The following is a 20,731-nucleotide window of genomic DNA, read 5'->3' on the forward strand; positions in this document are numbered from 1 at the left end:
GCTCAGCCTTCTGGAGGGAAACAGCTGTTTCAAAAGAGGCTTACGTCACTGTCCCTCATTATCACACAGCCAGAACATCGTTTCCTCGCTGTATTACCAGAGACCTTCCATCCTCATAAAACGTTGCCTCGGGCTTGAGGGGGTAATGCGGAAGGGGTGGGAGAGACTGTCCTTCTTTCACGGTGATCCAAACAGTGGGGGGGGGGGGTGAACTTCGTGCAGCCGACTTCATGGACTGAAATTGTCCAGAGATGTGGTACAACGTCTTGGGTTTGGTCAATATTAAAAGAGTGTCTTACCAGATGTCCCGTCTTCACCTTTGACTCCTTCCAGTATCGGAGGTGGCCCGTGGCCAAGTCTTGCAAGTCCCCCTTGGTGCTAGAGGCTTGTTTCGTCAGGGAGTAGGCAGGAAACCCACGCCCTTTAGCTTGAACCAAGGGCAAATCCTAATGGTGGTCTGGGGAAGCACCAATCCTGTCTGTCACCAAAGGAAACCTGGAACTTCGGCCAGTAATGCACTGCCCACTTTTCCTTTAGCCTCACCAGTCACGGTGACTTTGAAATTCTGTCCCTCGAGGGGTGCACAATATCGGTTTCCTCAGGTTAGCACCACATAGGGGTCACATGAGGGTCTGCCTCCGGCAGAGAGGGTTCAGACGAAGTGGAGTCCAGATTCAGTGCCCACCGCTGGAGGGGGATTCGGTAACTGGGGAAGCTGCCGGTTGTTCGCTAGTCTGTGTATAGAATCTCCACTTGCAACGGACACAGCAAGTCTCACTCTGCTAGATTACACCCCAGACTGGCGGTGGCTGTAAATGAAACCTCACGCTGGGTCCCCCTGGAATTCCATATGCGTTCCGTACCATTATTAGAGGTTTTGTCCCCTGCAAAAGTGCGTAGCCGGCCACAATTCTCTCCGATAGTCTGGTCCTAATTCCCCAGGGTTACGTTTGGACTCAAGCACTTTAGTGATGCTTACAGTTTGTTGGAGATCCCTCTCCAAGGCTTGAATAATCTGGTCCGTCTGTTCATTCTCATCATGGATTCCCACCTGTAACTCCTGATAGGTTTGGTATCTTAATTCTGCCTTCCATTTCTGCCCCTCATCAGCTGAGAGAATCATGCAGCAGAGACTGAATGAACCTTGTGGGGTCACATTATACATTTGTATAGAACTGCGGACATACTGAGCAATCTGTGCTGGGTTTTCTTTTCTATCGGGGGCCGGATTCATGATCATTGTCATTTCTTGAGGCTTCCAGGGTGCATACACAGGAATCACTGAGGGCTGTCCCTCCTCCGCTGCTCATGGATTAGGCAGCATTCGGGTGGGTAATTGTCTCTGTGGAGCCATTAACTTTGGGCTTTTATTGGATTCTCCCCTCCCTGTCTCGGAATAATCCTCGGTATTCCCCTTCTGGATCTGAGGGTATAGAGAGCCTCTCCTTCCCCGCTGCTGCTGCTTTACCCGAGTGGCCACCGTATCTGAGTACTGGGCGGATTGGGGCTCGGGTACACTCGGCCCCTGGTAGGGTGGGGGGAGTACGGTGGGTGCTCATTCCTAATCACGGTCACCATTCTCAAACAGGATCGGTATCCCAAACATGGGATCGGGATCCCTTGTTTCCCTGTCAGTTCGAACTTTAGACTGACGTTCCTGCCCTTCTCTCCTATCTAGGCCGGCCTTGGTTTGCTGATGTTGTTTTTCCTGCTCTCGTTTTCGGCGCCCATTCACCCATTCACACTCCGCCTTTAGCGTCTCGCAACCTTCTGCAGTACGTACCTCTCTCCCTTTGTCACACGCATTATCCCTCCAACTTGCTCATCATGTACTGTTCAACTTTGCATCTGCCTTATCCTTCCATTGCCTTTTCAACAATTTCCACTTCTTCCCACAGTTCATCTTCCAGATCAGATTTACTGCGTGTTCTCAAGAGGTGATATCGCCGGCTCCCGCCCAGTGGCCACATTCTTTTCCCCAATCTTTTCATTCAGCGCTGCAGTCAAAATTCACAAATCTTTTTTCTTGTCTGGAAAACTCTCACACACGTTGTGTTGGGCTGCTCTTGGCCCACTCGTATCACTTGACTCCGTGCTCTCTAAGTAATTTACCCGGCACAAAGCCTCCTGCTCAATTAACAATAAGATAAATTTACCCAGCAGGCACCAGGTGCTGAGTTGATAAATTTATCCAGCATGTCCGTCTCCTGCCCAGTTAGTAAAATTAACCCGGTACCGCCTCCTACTCAATTAATAAAATTTGCCTACCTTATACAAGTCTTCCGACAGAGACATTCCCGATCCCGTCAAGATATGCAAGCAGCCTTCGGCGAGGAACCGTGCCTCCACAGGAACTGACGGTGAGCGACAAAAGGTGAAATACCCGTTGGGCACCTGGTCGGTCTCCACAGTTCCCGGAGTGGTCCGGCCGCTTACTCCGTCTGTCTGCTTCGCACTCTCTGTATTGGGATCCTGTTCGTGACACCCAATGTTAAACTCGGGAGACCAGTTTCCTCTCGGCACCACAGTTTATTGCATTCTCTTGCAAGAGTCTGAGACCCAGTTATCAGAGGGAAGGCATGTCAGTGCTGCCAACCATCTGACAAGTGGACTCTCTCAGTCAGGTTACAGCAGTATATTCATACATAGTAAGTCCCATACATCACTGTTGCAAGCTGCTATTAGAACTGGTACGCCCACCAAGTCTGTTGGTGCAAAACTTAATGTCTTAGATAACAGAGTGCACTAACTCAAGGCTTGAATATAGATGGATATACAGTCCAGTCCTTATCAGCTATTCCCTTTGCAAGGTCCTGACTTCATTCCAGACCGATGTTCATTGCTGACCTTATCGATGAGTCCTGACTCAAACACGAGTACAATATATATTATCAAATTCTCAATGTCCCTCTGACAATTAAAAGGAAACCAGTATAAGCCATTGAGTTTCTTAACTGCTGAAGACAGAGTTTGCTTTAGTTCAAAAATTCCTGTTCAGTCCCAATTATTCTTTTATCTAGAGGTTACTTAGGTTCAAAATAATTTTTTATATATCCGCATTTCCTCAGAATGGTTTCTCCCCAGTGTGAATTTGCTGATGCCTCGAGAGCTGAGATGAACGACTGAATCTTTTCCCACAGTCTGAGCAGGTGAATGGCCTCTCCCCAGTGTGAACAAACTGATGTTCTTTCAGCTGAGCTGAATCGGTGAATCCCTTCCCACACTCTGGGCAGATGAATGGTTTCTCCCCAGTGTGAATTCGCTGGTGTCTCAGGAGTTGAGAAGAACGACTGAATCCTTTCCCACATTCAGAGCAGTTGAATGGCCTCTCCCCAGTGTGGACTCGCTGATGTAACTTCAGTTGAGATGACTGAGCAAATCCCTTCCCACATTCAGAGCAGATGAACGGCTTCTCCCCAGTGTGGACTCGCTGATGCTCCTTCAGTTGAGATGACTGTGTGAATCCTTTCCCACATTCAGAGCATATGAATGGTTTCTCCTCACTGTGATCTAACTGGTGCGTTAATAGACTAAAACGCCGAGTGAATCCTTTCCCACAGTCTGAGCAGGTGAACGGCCTCTCCACAGTGTGAACAAACTGATGTTCTTTCAGATGAACTGAATCGGTGAATCCCTTCCCACATTCTGAGCAGATGAATGGTTTCTCCCCAGTATGAATTTGCTGGTGTCTCAGGAGTTGAGATGAACGAATGAATCCTTTCCCACATTCTGAGCAGCTGAACGGCCTCTCACCAGTGTGAACTCGCTGATGTACCTTCAGTTCAGATGACTGAGCAAATCCCTTCCCACATTCAGAGCAAGTGAACGGCCTCTCCCCAGTGTGGACTCGCTGATGTAACTTCAGTTGAGCTGTCTGGGCAAATCGTTTCCCACATTCAGAGCATATGAATGGCTTCTCTCCAGTGTGGACTCGCTGGTGTCTGTGTAGATTGGACGAGTGAGTGAATCCCTTCCCACAGTCAGAGCAGGTGAACGGCCTCTCACTAGTGTGAACTCGTTGATGTAACTTCAGTTCAAATGACCGAGCAAATCCTTTCCCACAGTCAGAGCAGGTGAATGGCTTCTCTCCCGTATGAACTCGCTGATGTGACTTCAGTTCAGATGACTGAGCGAATCCTTTCCCACATTCAGAGCATGTGAATGGCTTCTCCCCAGTGTGAACTCGCTGATGTCTCTGTAGATTGGACGAGTGAGTGAATCCCTTCCCACAGTCTGCGCAGGTGAATGGCATCGCCCGAGTGTGAACTCGCTGATGTGACTTCAGTACAGATGACCGAGCGAATCCTTTCCCACATTCTGAGCAAGTGAATGGCTTCTCCCCAGTGTGGACTCGCTGATGGGACTTCAGTTCAGATGACTGAGCAAATACCTTCCCACATTCAGAGCAGATAAATGGCTTCTCCCCAGTGTGAACTCGCTGGTGTCTGTGCAGGTTGGACGAGTGAGTGAATCCCTTCCCACAGTCTGAGCAGGTGAATGGCCTCTCCCCAGTGTGAACTCGCTGATGTACCTTCAGTTCAGATGACCGAGCAAATCCTTTCCCACATTCAGAGCAAGTGAATGGCTTCTCCTCAGTGTGGACTCGCTGATGCTCCTTCAGTTGAGATGACTGGGTGAATCCTTTCCCACAGTCTGAGCATGTGAATGGCATCTCCCTAGTGTGAACTAACTGATGTTGCAGCAGGTGAATCGACTGAGTGAATCTCTTCCCACAGTCTGAGCAGGTGAATGGGCTCTCCCCAGTGTGAACTCGCTGGTGTCTATGTAGTGTGGACGAATGAGTGAATATCTTCCCCTATTCAGAGCAGGTGAATGGCTTCTCCCCGGTGTGAACTCATTGGTGTCACTGTGGTCTGGTTGAGCGTGTGAATGTCTTCCCACCATCCGAGCAGGTCAATGTCCTCTCACTGGTGAACTTTAGGATATATCTTCAGCATCGATGACAGAATGTTTTGCTTCCCGCTGTCAGAACAGGTGGAGCATCTCACTGTGGTGTGAACTTGCTGATGTATCTTCAGGCTGGATGATTGAGTAGTTCCCCTCCCTCACACAGAGCAGGTGAATGGCCTCTCCCTAATGTGAACTCACCAGCGTGTCTGCGGGTAGGCTGTGAGTGAATCCCCTCCCACACTGAGAGAAGGAGAATGATATCTCACTGCGATCAATTCTCTGCAATTCAGACAGTCAGACGTTTGAATCCCGTCTACAATCAATGCAGTAGAAGAACTGATCTCCAGTGAACAAATGCTGGTGTGTTCTCAGCACCCCGGTTCAAGTGGATTTCACTGAGTTACAACAGAATGCTTGATTTCAGTGACAGAACACATTACCAGATGTTATGAGATAATTCTTCACCTCCGTGGATCGACAACAGAGGTGTTGGTGCTGCAAAGAAAATATTTGGTCACTCCTTAAATATCCAGTCATTCAGCAAAACTGATGTGTTGTTGTGTTTGAGATTCCCATGCGCAAGTGTTCTGCCATTTCAAACCTGTAAAAAATATTTGCAAAAGACATCAATGGGAGAAGGAGAGTATTTCAGGAGAGATTATAGTCTGTGGTGAGAAAATAAGAAATAGGAGCAGGAGTCGGCCGTCCGGCCCGTCGAGCCTGCTCCAACATTTAATAAGGACATGCCTGATCTGGCGATGGGCATCTCCACCTACCTGCCTTTTCCCCATAACCCTTAATTCCCCTACTATGCCAAAATCTATCCAACCTGATTTGGAATACAATATTATGTTAGGACTCTTGGCAGTGTGGAGGATCAGCGAGATATTGGGGTCCATGTCAATTTTACAATTAAAGCTGCAGCGCTGATTGTCATTGTTGTTAATAAGGCCTTCATCAACCATGGAACTGAATTCACGAGTGGTGAGGTAATGTTGCAGCTGTACAAGACCTGATTTATACCCCACTTCGAGTATTCTGTTCAGTTTCCTCATTACAGGAAGGATGTGGATACTATAGAAAGAGTGCAGAGGAGATTTACAAGGATGTTGCATGGATTGGAGAACATGCCTTATGACAATAGGTTGAGTGAACTTTGTAGCGAAGGAGGATGAGAGGTGACCTGATAGATGTGTAAAAGATGATGAGAGGCATTGATCGTGTGGACAGCCAGAGGCTTTTTCCTGGGGCTGAATTGGCAAACACAAGGGGCATTGTTTTAAGGTGCTTGGTCGATTGGAATGTCATAGATAGGTTTCTCACACAGAGTAGCAGGTGTATGGAATACACAGCCAGCGATGACAGTACAGACAGATACTATGCAGTCTTTTGAGAGATTCAGATAACTTCATGGAGCTCAGAATACACAGAGTGCAATGCAGTTGGGAAATAGGAGGCAGTTTCTGGAACAGGTTACATGGACGGCACACTGTGTATTATATTGTAGATTTCCATGTTTCCATAAGCACTCATCTTCTAACAAGGCTTGGATCAGACACTCTGACTGACCATCAAATTATCTGACTATATCCCTGTCTTTATGAGAATGGGCTGTTTCTGACTACAATCAACCTGTGACTTGGCCCAATTTGTCTCTCTCCTTTGGGATTATTTCAAGTTCTGGTCATGTTCCACAATACTACAAAGATCACGTGTTACTGCATGTACGATCCTGGAGATTTACTAATTACTTGGATCGCCCCCCCCCCCCCATCTGCTGATTGACAGTGATGAACCCATCGATGGCAATGCCAATGAATATATAGTGGAGGGCAGTGGTTATTCTCATTGGAGTGCGGCACCTTTGTGATCTGAAAGCCAGAAGTCACTTGTCATCGAGGCAAAGGTGTTTCATATCGTTATTGACCCAGAGAGAACTAAATCTGATGGAAGGTTTTATTTCCGTACAGCACTAATTGACATTATCACTGACTGGAAGGTAAACTCTTCAACCGAGCTTAACTACGAACTATATTTTCGTTCGGAGTTCATAATCCTCGGATTTACATAGTGGAGCACGGCAACGTTCAGGAGATACATCCGCTCGCAGTTCCTTCGAATGTACGGAACAACACCGGTACTATTGCCCATGGCTGCCTCTTTACCCAGAAACCCTCACGAAGAGAAACCTCCCGGTGTTGTTGGGTTGGTTGTGGGCGGGGCTGAGAGGTTGGAAGGTGGTGGTGCATGTGTGAATGTGGTTTGGAACTTGTTGAGGGTAAGAGAGTGGGGAAGGAGTGGGAATTGCTGGGAGCGGGTTGCCTGGGTCTGGTAAAGGCAGACAAGGTGAGAGGAGGGGCTGAGGGAAAGAGAGTGGAGAAGGAGTGGGATAGGGATTTGGGAGCAGAGGTAGGCAGCTGGGGAGAAATGGATTATTGTGAAGGGAGAAACAAAAAGGAATAAGGAGATAGTGAGGGGATGGATGAATGAAAACCAAGACAAAGGGAATAAAAGAATAAGAAATGACAGTGGAGAGAGTTCTGAAAGTAAGGAAGATGAACAAGTTGAGAGGGGAGGTGTTGTCATAAATGGGTTTAATGAGAAGGCGCAAGGACACATGAAGGAAATGAACCCGTTTGTGCTAACAACAACTCTGGCAAGTAAGATAGAGGAAATAGTATTTGCAAAAGTCCTTAATGATGGCAATCTATTGGTAAGATGTGCGAATGAGGAACAACTTGAGAAAGCACTCAAGCTAAAAGAGATAGGAAAATGCAAGGTGGAATATACAGGGAGGGTGGGAGCATGAAATGGTGGTTGTAAGGGAGTGATCACGGGTGTACCAATGAGTATAAACATGGAAGAGTTGAAGAGGAATATCAAAGGGGGGAAAGTAATTAATGTTCGAAGACTGAAAACAACAAAGGAGGGAATGAAAAAGGAAAGTGAAACAGTATTGATTGAATCTGAAGAAGCAAGAGTGCCAAGTAAAGTTTTCCTGGGTTTCATGAGTTACCCAGTAAGGGTATATGTGCCAAACCCATTGAGGTGCTATAATTGTCAAAGGTTTGGACACATAGCTAAAAACTGTAAAAGGCAGAGGAGATGTGCTAGATGTGGGGATGTTCATGAATATGGAAAGTGCGGAACAGGAGTGCAACCAAAATGCTGTAATTGTGGAGGAGCTCATAATGTGGCATATAGTGGGTGTGAGGTTATGAGACGGGAGATTAAAATTCAAGAAATAAGAGTGAAAAGAAAGATCACTTATGCAGGAGCTGTAAGAATGTCCAGAGAACAGAATAATGCTCCTAATGACCAGAGAGCAATTGGGATGCAAGAGATGCAGCAAAGAGTTTATGCAGACAGGATTTATGTGTGGGAAAAAAAGCTCTGGTAACATTCATTGCAGGAGTCATTAATTGTACGGCAGAGGTAAAGTCAAAAAGTGACAAAATTCTGCTGGTGGTCAAGGCAGCAGTAAACCATTTAGTGTTAGTAGGACTGACATGGGAAGAAGTCAGGGAGAACCTCACTAATCAGTCAAGCCAGGACGTGTCATAGTTTGGTTAGTACTCATTATGGTGATTCTTTTGAATGGAATGCAGGGAGTTTACTGGCCAATGGCCAGGAATTTAAGGAATTTATTAAGGAAATGGTTGTAAAATCAGATGTAGTGTGTATTCAGGAAACTTGGTTGAAACCAGCTTTAGACTTTGTGGTACATGGGTATACAATGATAAGAAAAGATAAAAATCTAGGGGGAGGAGGAGGTTGTGCTATGTTAATCAAGCAAGGTACACCGTATAGAGTACTGGAAAAAGGAAACGATCAGGAATACATAGTGGTGAAAATATGGGAGAGAGGGGAGGGAGTGGTTATAATTAACTACTACAATCCATGTAAAAGGTTGGATTTGGACAGCCTACTAAGGATACAAGGACAAAATAGACATAAAGTAGTGCGGTGTTCAGATTTCAATGCTCACAGCACAATATGGGGGGATCCGATTACAGATTCAAATGGAACTGTAATTGACAATTTGATGGAAGAAAGGGATTTGGTATGTATGAATGATGGGAGAGGAACAAGGATAAACATAACAACAAGAACTGAGTCGGTATTAGATATTACGTTAGTGTCTTATGTCTTGGCTGTCATCAGTAACTGGGGCGTTTGGACTGCTTCAACAGTAGGTAGTGATCACTACCCAGTTTTATGTTCAGTGGGTGAAAGAGGTGAAATAAGACCAGGTGGGGTAGTCCCAAAGTGGGTGTTTGGAAAAGCAGATTGGGGTAAGTTCCAGAAGTTAACTGAAGAAGCATTGACAAGGATTGACATTTCTGGAGATATAGATGAATTAAACAGTCAGGTGACTTCAGCAATTATTATGGCAGCAGAAGGATTTATACCCAGGACTGAAAATAGGATGAATAGAAAAATAGTGCCATGGTGGGCAGAGGAATGTGGTCAGGCTGTAAAAAACAGAAACAGAGCATTCAGGCTAGTTAAAAGAACCCACATTATGCAGCATTTGCTTCAATATAAGAAGGCACAGGCAGTGGTGAGAAGTATACGTCAGGCTAAAAGGGCAAGTTGGAGGAGTTTTTGCAACAAAATAGAAAGAACAACGCCTGTGGGAGAGGAATGGGGAATGATTAAGAGGATGGGGGGCAATAGAAGGGATTGGGAGCATCCAGTAATGATATCTGAGGAGGAAACAGCAGTCTCCAGCAGGGATAAGGCTGAGATCATGGCCAAGTCATTTGTAAAGATACACAGTTCAGAAGATTTCTCTGAAGAAGGGAGAAGGAGAAGGGAAAGAACAATGAGTCAATACCCAGGTGCGTTAAACAGGAGGGAAGAAACAGATGATATAACTGATGATCCATTTACTTTGGCAGAAATGGTGAGAGCAATAAAGAGATCGAGACCAACCTCCCCAGGGAAAGATCTAATACGCTACATTATGCTAAAAAATCTAGGAGAAGGAGCGCTCTTGAAGTTACTGCATTGTTACAACAGAGTGTGGGAGGAGGGAAGATTGCCAAGTGCATGGAAAGAAGCAGTAGTAATTCCAATAAGGAAACCTGGCAAGGATCCGTCAAAACCCACTAGCTACAGGCCAAAAGCACTAACATCAAGTATATGTAAGGTAATGGAAAGGATGATAACTGAAAGGTTATCATATGATCTTGAGAAGAGAGGAATGCTGGAAAGTTATCAGAGTGGTTTTAGGAAGGGAAGGAATTCCATGGACTCAGTGATAAGGTTAGAGACTGAAATAAGAAAGGCCCAGGCAAGTAAAGAATCAGTAGTTGCAGTGTTTTTTGACATTGAAAAAGCCTATGATTATGACGTGAAAGGAAGGATTATTAATTAAACTGCACAAGATGGGGGTTGGAGGGAGAGTTTTTAATTGGATTAAAGATTTTTTGTTTGGTAGAAAAATTCAAGTTCGGATTACATCAGAATTGTCAATACAGTCCACAGTGGGAAATGGCACACCTCAGGGTAGTGTGATTAGCCCGTTACTTTTCATCATCATGATCAATGATGTCTTCACAAAGATACCAGTGGATATAGGTAGGTCACTGTTTGCGGATGATGGGGCTTGTGGAAAAGAGGCAGGAACACGGAGCATATAATCAGGAAACTACAAGGAGCAATTGATTAATTGGTAGAGTGTGGTTATGATTGGGGATGTAGATTTTCAGTGGAAAAAACTCAAACTGTATTTTTCACTAGGAAAAGAATTGAAGTAGGGAAGAAGTTAAGGATGTATGGGATTGAATTAGAAAGGGTTGGATCATTTAAATTTCTGGGAGTTATATTTGATTCACGATTAACATGGGCAGACCATATCAGAAAAGTTGACGAGAATTGTAAAAAAGTAATAAACGTGATGAGATGTTTGACTGCTAGGGAATGGGGAGCAAGTTGTTCAGCATTGAAGAGAATGTATGTGGCTTTAGTAAGATCTGTGTTGGATTATGGAAGTGTAGCATATGGATCAGCAGCCAGGTCTCTTATAATGAAACTGGATGTGATTCAGGCTCAGGTTTTGAAAGTGTGCAGTGGGTCTTTTAAAACATCACCAGTATCAGCCCTGCAGTTAGAAATGGGAACAATGCCTTTGGAATTGAGAAGGACGCAATTGATGGGAAACTACTGGGTTAATTTGCAGGGACACAATGATTCTCACCCTTCTTAATGAGTGTTAAATGGGTAGTTACAGAGGGAAAACTTTAGTCGTGTAGGGAATGATATTGCTAGATCATGTGGTGTTCGATTTAAGGATAAGTCCTTCAGGAGTTTATCCAGTTGTAGCTCCATGGAAGCTGGTATGGCCTGACGTAGACTGGCATTTGTTAGAGGGAAAAAGGAAAGGAAAGTATAAAACTGATTTGGTAAGTGCATTTAACTGTTATGTGATGGAAAAGTACAGTGATTATACTCAGGTCTATACAGATGGTGCGAAGGAACCTGAGACCAGAGTGACAGGGTTTGGGGTGGCTATACCAGCAAAAGCAATTGCAATCAGCAGAAGAATATCTGATAAGTTAGCGGTGTGTCCAGTGGAGATGATGGCAGTGTTGGTTGCATTGTGATGGGTGGAGAAATCTAAACTAGTCAAAGCATTGATATGCTCAGATTCATCTTCAGTACTGGCGAGTTTACGGTCTTCTCACTCAAACAGCCGGCAAGATGTACCTCATGAAGTCCTTCAGTCAGTCACAAGAGTTGCAAATCAGGGAGGTCAGGTTAAATTTCTATGGGTTCCAGCTCATGTAGGGGTTAAAGGGCAACAAAAGGGTGGATGAGTTGGCAAAGAGGGCAATAAAGAAAGAAAATATGGAAATGCACATTAGTATTAGTAAAGCAGAGGTTAAGTGTGTAATCGGGGAAAAAATTAACCGAATGTGGCAAGAAAGATGGGACAGGGAGGGGAAAGGGAGGCATTTATATCAAATACATAAAAGTGTTGCAGGTTCTAGGGTAGGAAGTAGATACAGAAGAGAGGAAATTGTGTGGACAAGGTTAAGGTTGGGGCACCGTGCACTAAACCAAACACTGAAATTGGTAGGAAAACACCAGACAGGACTGTGTGAGCAATGTCAGGAAGAGGAGTCAGTAGAACATGTAGTTCTGAGTTGCAGGAAGTATGGGATACAGAGAGAGATGATGAGAATTAATCTAAGGGAATTGGGGGTGCAGGAATTCACATTAAAAGGGTTGCTGGCCATGGGTGGGAGAACACAGGTCAGGGTATTTTTAGCTTTCTTAAGGGGTACAGGGTTTTTTATAGGATGTGATGGATAAACAGAAATAGGGTACCAGGATGGGGAGGATAAAGTGTAGGTTAGGGTATGTGTATGTGTGCGATTGGGTGAAGGGATTTAGAATGTGAGTCCATCGCATACTCCGCAGCAGAAGGTGGCGGTCATGCCCCATTAAGCTGGGGAGGGGGAGGGGAATGGGGAGAGGGAGAGAGAGGGTGAGAGAGGGTGGGAGAGAGTGGGTGAGAGCGGGAGGGAGGGTGAGAGAGTGAGGGAGGGTGAGAGAGGGAGGGAGGGAGAGAGAGGGAGGGAGGGAGAGAGAGGGGGAGGGAGAGAGGGGGAGGGAGAGAGAGGGGGAGGGAGAGAGAGGGGGAGGGAGAGAGGGGGGGAGGGAGGGAGAGAGGGGGGGAGGGAGAGAGGGGGGAGGGAGAGAGAGAGGGGGAGAGGGAGAGAGGGGGAGAGGGAGGGAGGGAGAGAGGGGGGAGGGAGGGAGAGGAGGAGGGAGAGAGGGGGGAGGGAGGGAGGGAGGGAGAGAGGGAGGGAGAGGGAGGGAGGGAGGGAGAGAGGGGGAGGGAGGGGGGAGAGAGAGGGGGAGAGAGGGAGGGAGAGAGAGGGGGAGGGAGGGAGAGAGAGGGTGAGAGGGAGGGAGGGAGAGAGGTGGGAGGGAGGGAGAGAGAGGGGGAGGGAGGGAGGGAGAGAGGGTGAGAGAGGGAGGGAGGGAGAGGGGGGAGGGAGGGAGAGAGAGGGGGAGGGAGGGAGAGAGAGGGGGAGAGAGGGAGGGAGAGAGGGTGAGAGAGGGAGGGAGGGTGAGAGAGGGAGGGAGAGAGAGGGAGGGAGGGAGAGAGAGGGGGAGGGAGAGAGAGGGGGAGGGAGAGGGGGAGGGAGAGAGAGGGAGGGAGGGAGAGGGGGGGAGGGAGGGAGAGAGGGGGAGAGGGAGAGAGGGGGAGAGGGAGAGAGGGAAAGAGGGGGGAGGGAGGGAGGGAGAGAGAGGGAGGGAGGGAGAGGGGGGGAGGGAGGGGGGAGAGAGGGGGGGAGGGAGGGGGGAGAGAGGGGGGGAGGGAGGGGGGAGAGAGAGGGGGAGGGAGAGGGGGAGGGAGAGAGAGGGGGAGTGAGGGAGAGAGAGGGAGGGAGGGAGAGAGGTGGGAGGGAGGGAGAGAGGTGGGAGGGAGGGAGAGAGAGGGGGAGGGAGGGAGGGAGAGAGGGTGAGAGAGGGAGGGAGGGAGAGAGGGGGGAGGGAGGGAGAGAGAGGGGGAGGGAGGGAGGGAGAGAGGGTGAGAGAGGGAGGGAGGGAGAGAGGGGGAGGGAGGGAGAGAGAGGGGAGGGAGGGAGGGAGGATGGAGGGAGAGAGAGGGGGAGGGAGGGAGGGAGGTAGAGAGGGGGGAGGGAGGGAGGTAGAGAGGGGGGAGGGAGGGAGAGAGAGGGGAGGGAGGGAGGGAGAGAGAGGGGGTGGGAGAGAGAGGGGGAGGGAGGGAGAGAGAGAGGGTGAGAGAGGGAGGGAGGGAGAGAGGGGGAGGGAGGGAGGGAGAGAGAGTGGGTGGGAGGGAGGGAGAGAGAGGGGGAGGGAGCGAGGGAGAGAGGGTGAGAGAGGGAGGGAGGGAGAGAGGGGGAGGGAGGGAGAGAGAGGGGGAGGGAGAGAGAGGGGGAGGGAGAGAGAAACCTCCCTGGCCGCATCGAATGCGCATGCGCCGCAAAATAAGCGGCGGCGGCACCAACGCCGGGGAGTCGAAATCTCTCCGGGGCCGGGTACGGATCATGGGGCTGAGAGAGAGGGAGAGGACCAGGAGCATCGCGGGGTGCAGCACCGGTGTTGCTGGAAATCACAGTAACTGTCCTTCGGTCGCGTTTCAGACGCCGGTGAATGAGAACCCGGCCGGAACCCGCTCTTACCTTTGTCCGGTCGTTGTCAGCCTCTGCTACTCAGCGCATGCGCGATAGTCGGGATTGGTGGCGACGACCACGCATGCGCAATTTTTTTTCAGGCGAGAATCTGCAGATCCTGAACCCAAAGCAACAGACACAAAATGCTGGAGGAACTCAGGGGGGCAGGCGGCGACGATGGAGAGGAGTGAACAGTCGGTGTTTCAGACCGAGACCCTTCAGGACTGGAAAGGAAGGGCGGGAGTCAGATTGTGGGGCGACGTGAGGTGATAGGTGAAAACGGGAAAGGGGGAGGCGTAAAGTCAAGAGCGGTGAAGTCGGTGAAAGAGATATAGGGCCGGAGAATAATAATAATAAATACTTTATTGATCCCGAGTGGGAAATTCTTTCGTTACAGCAGCAATATTTAAAATCGGACTTAACAGTGTGAAGACTTTACAAAAAATAGAGAATAATAACATACACAGTAATACTGTACCAATGTGCAATAATAATGCATGAAACAATATTGCAGAGACTATTGAACTATAATCTGTCGCAGAAAGATGTATTAAATTGACTTTATTTTTTTACATCCTTCACATACATGTGGAGTAAAACTGTTACTCCGTCTAAATGTGTAATGTGCAATCATAGTAATTCATAATAATGTATGATAAACAGAACAGTCAAGGTGACATAGAAATGCACTCAAATCAGCGTGAGTTAAGCAGTCTGATTCCTGGTGGAAGAAGCTGTCCCGGAGCCTTGGTCCTGGCTTTTCCGCTGCGGTAGCTTTGCCCCGACGGTAGCATGTGGAATATATTGTGATTGACGGGACTCAGGTTCCCAATGATCCTACGGACCCTTTTTACACACCTGTCTCTGTAAATTTCCTGAATCATGGGAAGTTCACAACTACAGATGCGCAGGGCTGCCCGCACCACTCTCTGCAGAACCCTTCCATTAAGGGAGGTAAAGTTCCCATACCAGGCAGTGATGCAGCCAATCAGGATGCTCTCAATTATGCCCCTGTAGAAAGTTCTTGGGATTTGGGGGGGCCCATACCAAACTTCCTCAACCGTCTGAGGTGGAAGAGACGCTGTTGTGCCTTTTTCCCCGCACAGCTTGTGTGTACAGACCACGTGAGATCCTCAGTGATGAGGGTCCCGAGGAGCTTAAAGCTGTTTGCCCTCTCCACCCCAGATCCACTGATGTCTCTAGGGGTTAGCTCGTCTCCATTCCTCCTGTAATCCACAACCAGTTCCCTTGATTTTTCGACATTGAAGGAGAGGTTGTTTTCTCGACACCAGTGTGTCAGAGAGATGACTTCTTCCTTGCAGGCCACCTCATTATTGTTTGAGATTAGGCCAATCAATGTGGTGCTGTCGGCAAATTTAATGAACAGATTGGAGCTGTGGGTGGCCGGTTAGCAGATGAACTGTTGTATGTGGTTATTACATCTGATAGGAAAGAGCTTCTGTAACGGTCCTTGTGACAGCGGTGCTGAGTGAGTCTGTTCGAAAGGGTGCTCCGCTGCCTGTGCAGTCGGTCATGGAGAGGATGTGCCCGATTGTCCGTAATGGATGGCCATTTGTTTAGTGACACCACTCCTCTCCACCACTCACTCGTAAGAGCCCCGGTTGTGGCCAAGGATGGTTCCAACCTTTCTGATGAGTTTATTTTGCACCGATGCTGCTGCCCCTACGTAAAGCGGCAAAGAAAACTGCAGTTACATCAACAGACTGGTAAAACATCTCCAGCATCCTGCCTGACACATTCAAGGATCTCGGCTTCCTTAGAAAACGGGGACCGCTCATCCCCCTCTTGTAAACAGCCTTACTTCTGTTACTTGTGTTCTCAGCGCCCGGTTCCAGTGGATTTCACTGAGTTACATCGAAAATATTTCAGTCACGTCTCCGGCTGAGATGAGACACTACTTCAAGGATCAACAACTGATATATCGGTGTTTCAATGGAAATATCTGGTCACTCCTTAAATATCCGGACATAGATGTGTCCGGAATTTGAGAATTCCCGGACACAAATTGCTGTTCCTTTCCTGTAGAAAGATTTACAGAGGACATCAATGGATGAAGGACTGAATTTCGGGGACGGCATGGTCGTGTACTTTGGTAGAAGAAATAAAAGGGCAGACAGTTTTGTAACTGGGAAACCTCAGTCAGTCCGGATCAGGTACAGCATCACCAACACCATCACTCTGAGCACGGGGGTCCCCCAGGGCTGTGTGCTCAGTCCACTGCAGTTCACTCTGCTGACCCACGACTGTGCTGCAACACACAGCTCGAACCACGTCATCAAGTTCGCCGATGACACAACCGTGGTGGGTCTCATCAGCAAGAACAACGAGTCAGCTTACAGAGAGGAGGTGCAGCGGCTAACGGACTGGTGCAGAGCCAACAACCTGCCTCTGAATGTGAGCAAAGCGAAAGAGATGGTTGTTGTCTTCAGGAGGGCACGGAGCGACCACTCCCCGCTGAGCATCGACGGCTCCTCAGAGGAGATCGTTAAGAGCACCAAATTTCTTGGTGTTCACCTGACGGAGAATCTCACCTGGACCCTCAACAGCAGTTCCAAAGCAAAGAAAGCCCAGCAGCGTCTCTGCTTTCTCCGGATGCTGAGGAAAGTCCATCTTACACCCCCCCCCCCAATCCTCATCATATTCTACAGAAGTTGTATTGAGAGCATCCCGAGCAGCTGCATCACTGCCTGGTTCGGCAATTGCACCATCTTGGATCGCAAGACCCGGCAGCGGATAGTGAGGTCAACTGAGAAGATCATCGGGGTCTCTCTTCCCGTCATTACAGACATTTATACTACACACTGCATCCGCAAAGCAAACAGCATTATGAAGGACCCCATGCACCCCTCATACAAACTCTTCTCCTTCCTGCCGTCTGGGAAAAGGCTCCGAAGCATTCGGACAATGACCAGACTATGTAACAGTTTCTTCCCTCAAGCTATCAGACTCCTCAATAGCCAGAGCCTGGACTGACCCCTTGCCCTACTGTCCTGTTTATTATTTATTGTAATGCCTGCACTGTATACAGTCCTGGGTAGGTAATGGTAAGGAGTGAAAGTGAGCTTTGTAGGCAAGAGAGTGGGGAGGGCGGAGGGACAGAAATGGATGGGTATGGAGTGGGAGGTGCCTCATCTCATCTTGCCTTGATGACGGATGCTGCTTTTCCTTTTGCTAAGGCAGACGTTGATGGACTTTCAATCGGTCAGGGCATGAAAGTATACGCGGCGAAGGCAGGAAATTGGGGCTGGGAGGAAAAATGGATTTACCATGACGAAACGGCAGAGCAGTTTTGATGGGCCAAATGGCGTAATTCTGCTTCTTATGGTCCAAGAGCAGCCTCTCATTCAATGAGAGCAAGAGCAATGAGCTGGTTCTGGACCTTGGAGGAGGAAACAGGAAGCCATGAGGCAATCCTCATCGGGACTCAAAGGTGGAGACGTTCAGCAACTTTAAATTCCACAGTGTTAACATTTCAGAGGATCTGTCCCGAGCCCGGGACACAAGTGCAATTACAAGAAAGCAGGAACTCTCTGTCCTCAGTAGTACGGCCCAGCACATCATAGTGGATGTGGCCCAGCACATCACAGGTAAAACTCTGCTCACGACTGAGCACATCTCTGTGGAGTGCTGTCGCAGGAAATCAGCATCCATCATCAAGGACCCCCACCACCCAGGCCATGCTCTCTTCTCAATGCTGCCATCAGGAAGAAGGTGCATGAGTCTCAGGAGCATCAACCCCAGGTTCAGGAACAGTTATTACACTCAACCAACAGGTCCTGCTTTCTTTTTACAATATTTTTATTCAGAAGAAAAAAAAAGATTTACAGAGCGCAACACATAGATACATCTCATCATAACGTGTACATTCATATATTGTAATAATATTGATCAAGATGTTATAGCATAACACATAAAGGTATAGCACTTGGGAATCAAAAATTTAAAGGCAGATCAAATCATAAAATAAATGTTATATATATATAAAGTCAACCCCCTACCAACTACCAAAGAAAAAAGCTGATGGATGACAATGGATTAGAAAAAAAAAACATATTCACTTAAGAAGAGAAGATAAAAATATACATCAAAGTCTGTGCACTGTTAAACTTTATAAATTGGAAACGTTATTTAGGAAAGGTCCCAAAATATCATAAAAAGATTGTTTCGAATTTAAGACTGAGCAGCGGATCTTTTCTAAATTTAAATACGACATAATATTACGTAGCCTTTGAAGATGTGTAGGACGGGTTGACTCCTTCCATTTAAGCAAGATTGCTCTTCTTGCTAAAAGAGAGGTAAAAACTAAAACCTGTAGGTTAGGAGTATTTAAAGTTATGTCTTCATTTGCAATAATACCAAACAAGGAAGTAAGGGGATTTGGGTCAAATTGGATCCTAAAAAGTTGGGAGAAGGTATGAAATACTTCCCGCCAAATCTTTTCAATTGTAAGGCAAAACCAAAACATATGAATTAAAGAGGCATCAGCAGAGTTGCATTTATTAGAAAGTGGGGAAACATTCGGGTAAAAACTGGACAGCTTCTGTTTAGAAATGTAAGCTCTATGAACCACTTTAAATTGTAGAAGAGAATGACGAGCACAGAAAGATGATTTATTAACCTGTTTAAGAATTTTATTCCATCTATCATCAGAAATCTGACAATTTAGGTCATCCTCCCAAGCGTTTTTTTATTTTATCTAAAAAGTCTTGTCTAGAATCAATCAACAAGTTAGAACCATTAACAAAAGGTGTTAAATTTAAAAGATCGTCCATTAAATTTTTATCAGGACCTATAGGAAAAGTAGCTAATTGGAAACGTAGAAAATCTCTAATTTGAAGGTATCTGTAAAAATGAGATTTTGGGAGTGCAAATTTATTTGACAATTGGTCAAACGATGCAAGAGATCCTGAGATAAACAAGTCCCAAAGACACTTAATACCTAGTTCATCCCAATCCTTAAAGACTTTGTCAGTCACGGAAGGGATAAAAAAAATAATTAAGGAGATTGGGAGATGATAATGAAAAATTCGCCAAACCAAACATTTTCTAAACTGAGACCAGATCCTTAAACTTTGCTATTCGCACAACCAATGAACATAATCAACAGCTCTTTATCTCATGTTCTAGAAGTTTATTTCTGGTTATTTTTTAGTTTTATTTCTTTTGTATTTGAATTTTGTTGTCTTTTGCCCATGGTTGATTGTTTGTCCTGTTGGGGGCGATCTTTCATTCATCTTATAATGTTTCTTGAGTTTACTGAATTTACAATATAATCAAATCCCAGGATTATACATGGTGACATGTCTATACTTTGATAATAAATTTACTTGGCTCATTTTAAATTATACATTTAAATTTGTAAATAACTCTGAAACACAAGAGCGGGGTTGGGAGCTCAGTCTGCTGGGTAAATTATTTTGTTCTGATCTGAATGGTCGGCCCAGCTCTGCGACCCGTCTTTCGAGGCACTCCAGTTACTGGAAATATTCATGAATTGAACTGGAAAGCCTCAAATACTCTGTCTCTCTGCTCAAGCTGCGAACACACACACACACACACACACACACACACACACACACAAACACACATTTAAAAACGTCGACAATCACACCAGTGCCCAAAAATACCAGGGTGACCTACCTCAACGACTATCGCCCAGTGACGCTCACTACTGTGAAGAAGTGCTTTGAGGGGTTGGTCATGATCAATCAACTCCAGTCTGTGTGCAGGGACCCACTGCAATTTGCCAATTGCCATAATCTGTCAACAATTCTCACTGGCTCACACTCGGCCTTAGATCACCTGGACAATAGCAATACACAAGTCAGGCTGCTGATTACAGCTCAGCGTTCAACACAATCAGACCCTCAATTGTAATCAACAAGCTCCAAAACCTGGGCCTCTGTACCTCCTTCTGCAACTGGATCCTCACCAGGAGACCCCAGTCTGTGTGGATCAGAAATAACATCTCCTCCTTGCTGACAATCAACACCGGCACACCTCAATGATGCGTGCTCAGCCCACTGCTCTACTCTCTCTACACCATGTCTGTGTGTCTGGGCTCATCTATAAACTTGCTGACAAACCAACTATTGTTGGTGGAATTTCAGATGGTGACGAGGAGGAGTACAGGAGTGAGATCGATCGGCAAGTTGAGTGGTGTCACAGCAACAACCTTGCACTCAGCATCATGAAGACAAAGGAATTGATTGTGGATTCAGGAAGGGGAAGTCGAGGGAACACACACCAGTCCTCATCGTGGGATCAGAAGTGAAAAGTGTGAGCAGTTTCCATTTCCTGCCTGTCAACATCTTTGAAGAACTATCCTGGGCCCAACATATTGATGCGGTTACAATGAAGGCACAACAAGGCAGAACATATTCACAATCCCAAAACAGAGAATGCTGCAGAAAGTTGTAAACTCAGCCAGCTCCTTCATGGGCACGGGACTCCACAGCATCCAGGACACATTCAAAAGATGATGCCACAAAAAGGTGGCATCCGTCATTAAAGTCCCTCATCGCCCACGACATGACCTCTTCTCATTGCTACCATCAAGGAGGATGTGCAGGACCCTGGAGACACACTCACTGGTTCAGGAACAGCTTCTTCCCCACTGTCAGATTTCTGAATGGACAAAG

General features: G+C 46.9%; 1 protein-coding gene across 1 annotated transcript; it reads right to left on the reverse strand.

Annotated features, from left to right (window-relative positions):
- Positions 1–2,990: 2,990 nt before the first annotated feature.
- LOC132385687 (zinc finger protein 420-like) lies at positions 2,991–14,105 on the reverse strand. Its single transcript, XM_059957892.1, has 2 exons — positions 14,079–14,105; positions 2,991–5,512 (listed from the first exon to the last, which is right to left on the reverse strand). The coding sequence occupies exon 2, from the start codon at positions 4,670–4,672 to the stop codon at positions 3,065–3,067; it is 1,608 nt and encodes a 535-aa protein (XP_059813875.1). The 5' UTR covers positions 4,673–5,512; positions 14,079–14,105; the 3' UTR covers positions 2,991–3,064.
- Positions 14,106–20,731: the final 6,626 nt, after the last annotated feature.

Source organism: Hypanus sabinus (genome assembly GCF_030144855.1).
Source record: "Hypanus sabinus isolate sHypSab1 chromosome X2 unlocalized genomic scaffold, sHypSab1.hap1 SUPER_X2_unloc_1, whole genome shotgun sequence".
Lineage (NCBI taxonomy): Eukaryota > Metazoa > Chordata > Chondrichthyes > Myliobatiformes > Dasyatidae > Hypanus > Hypanus sabinus.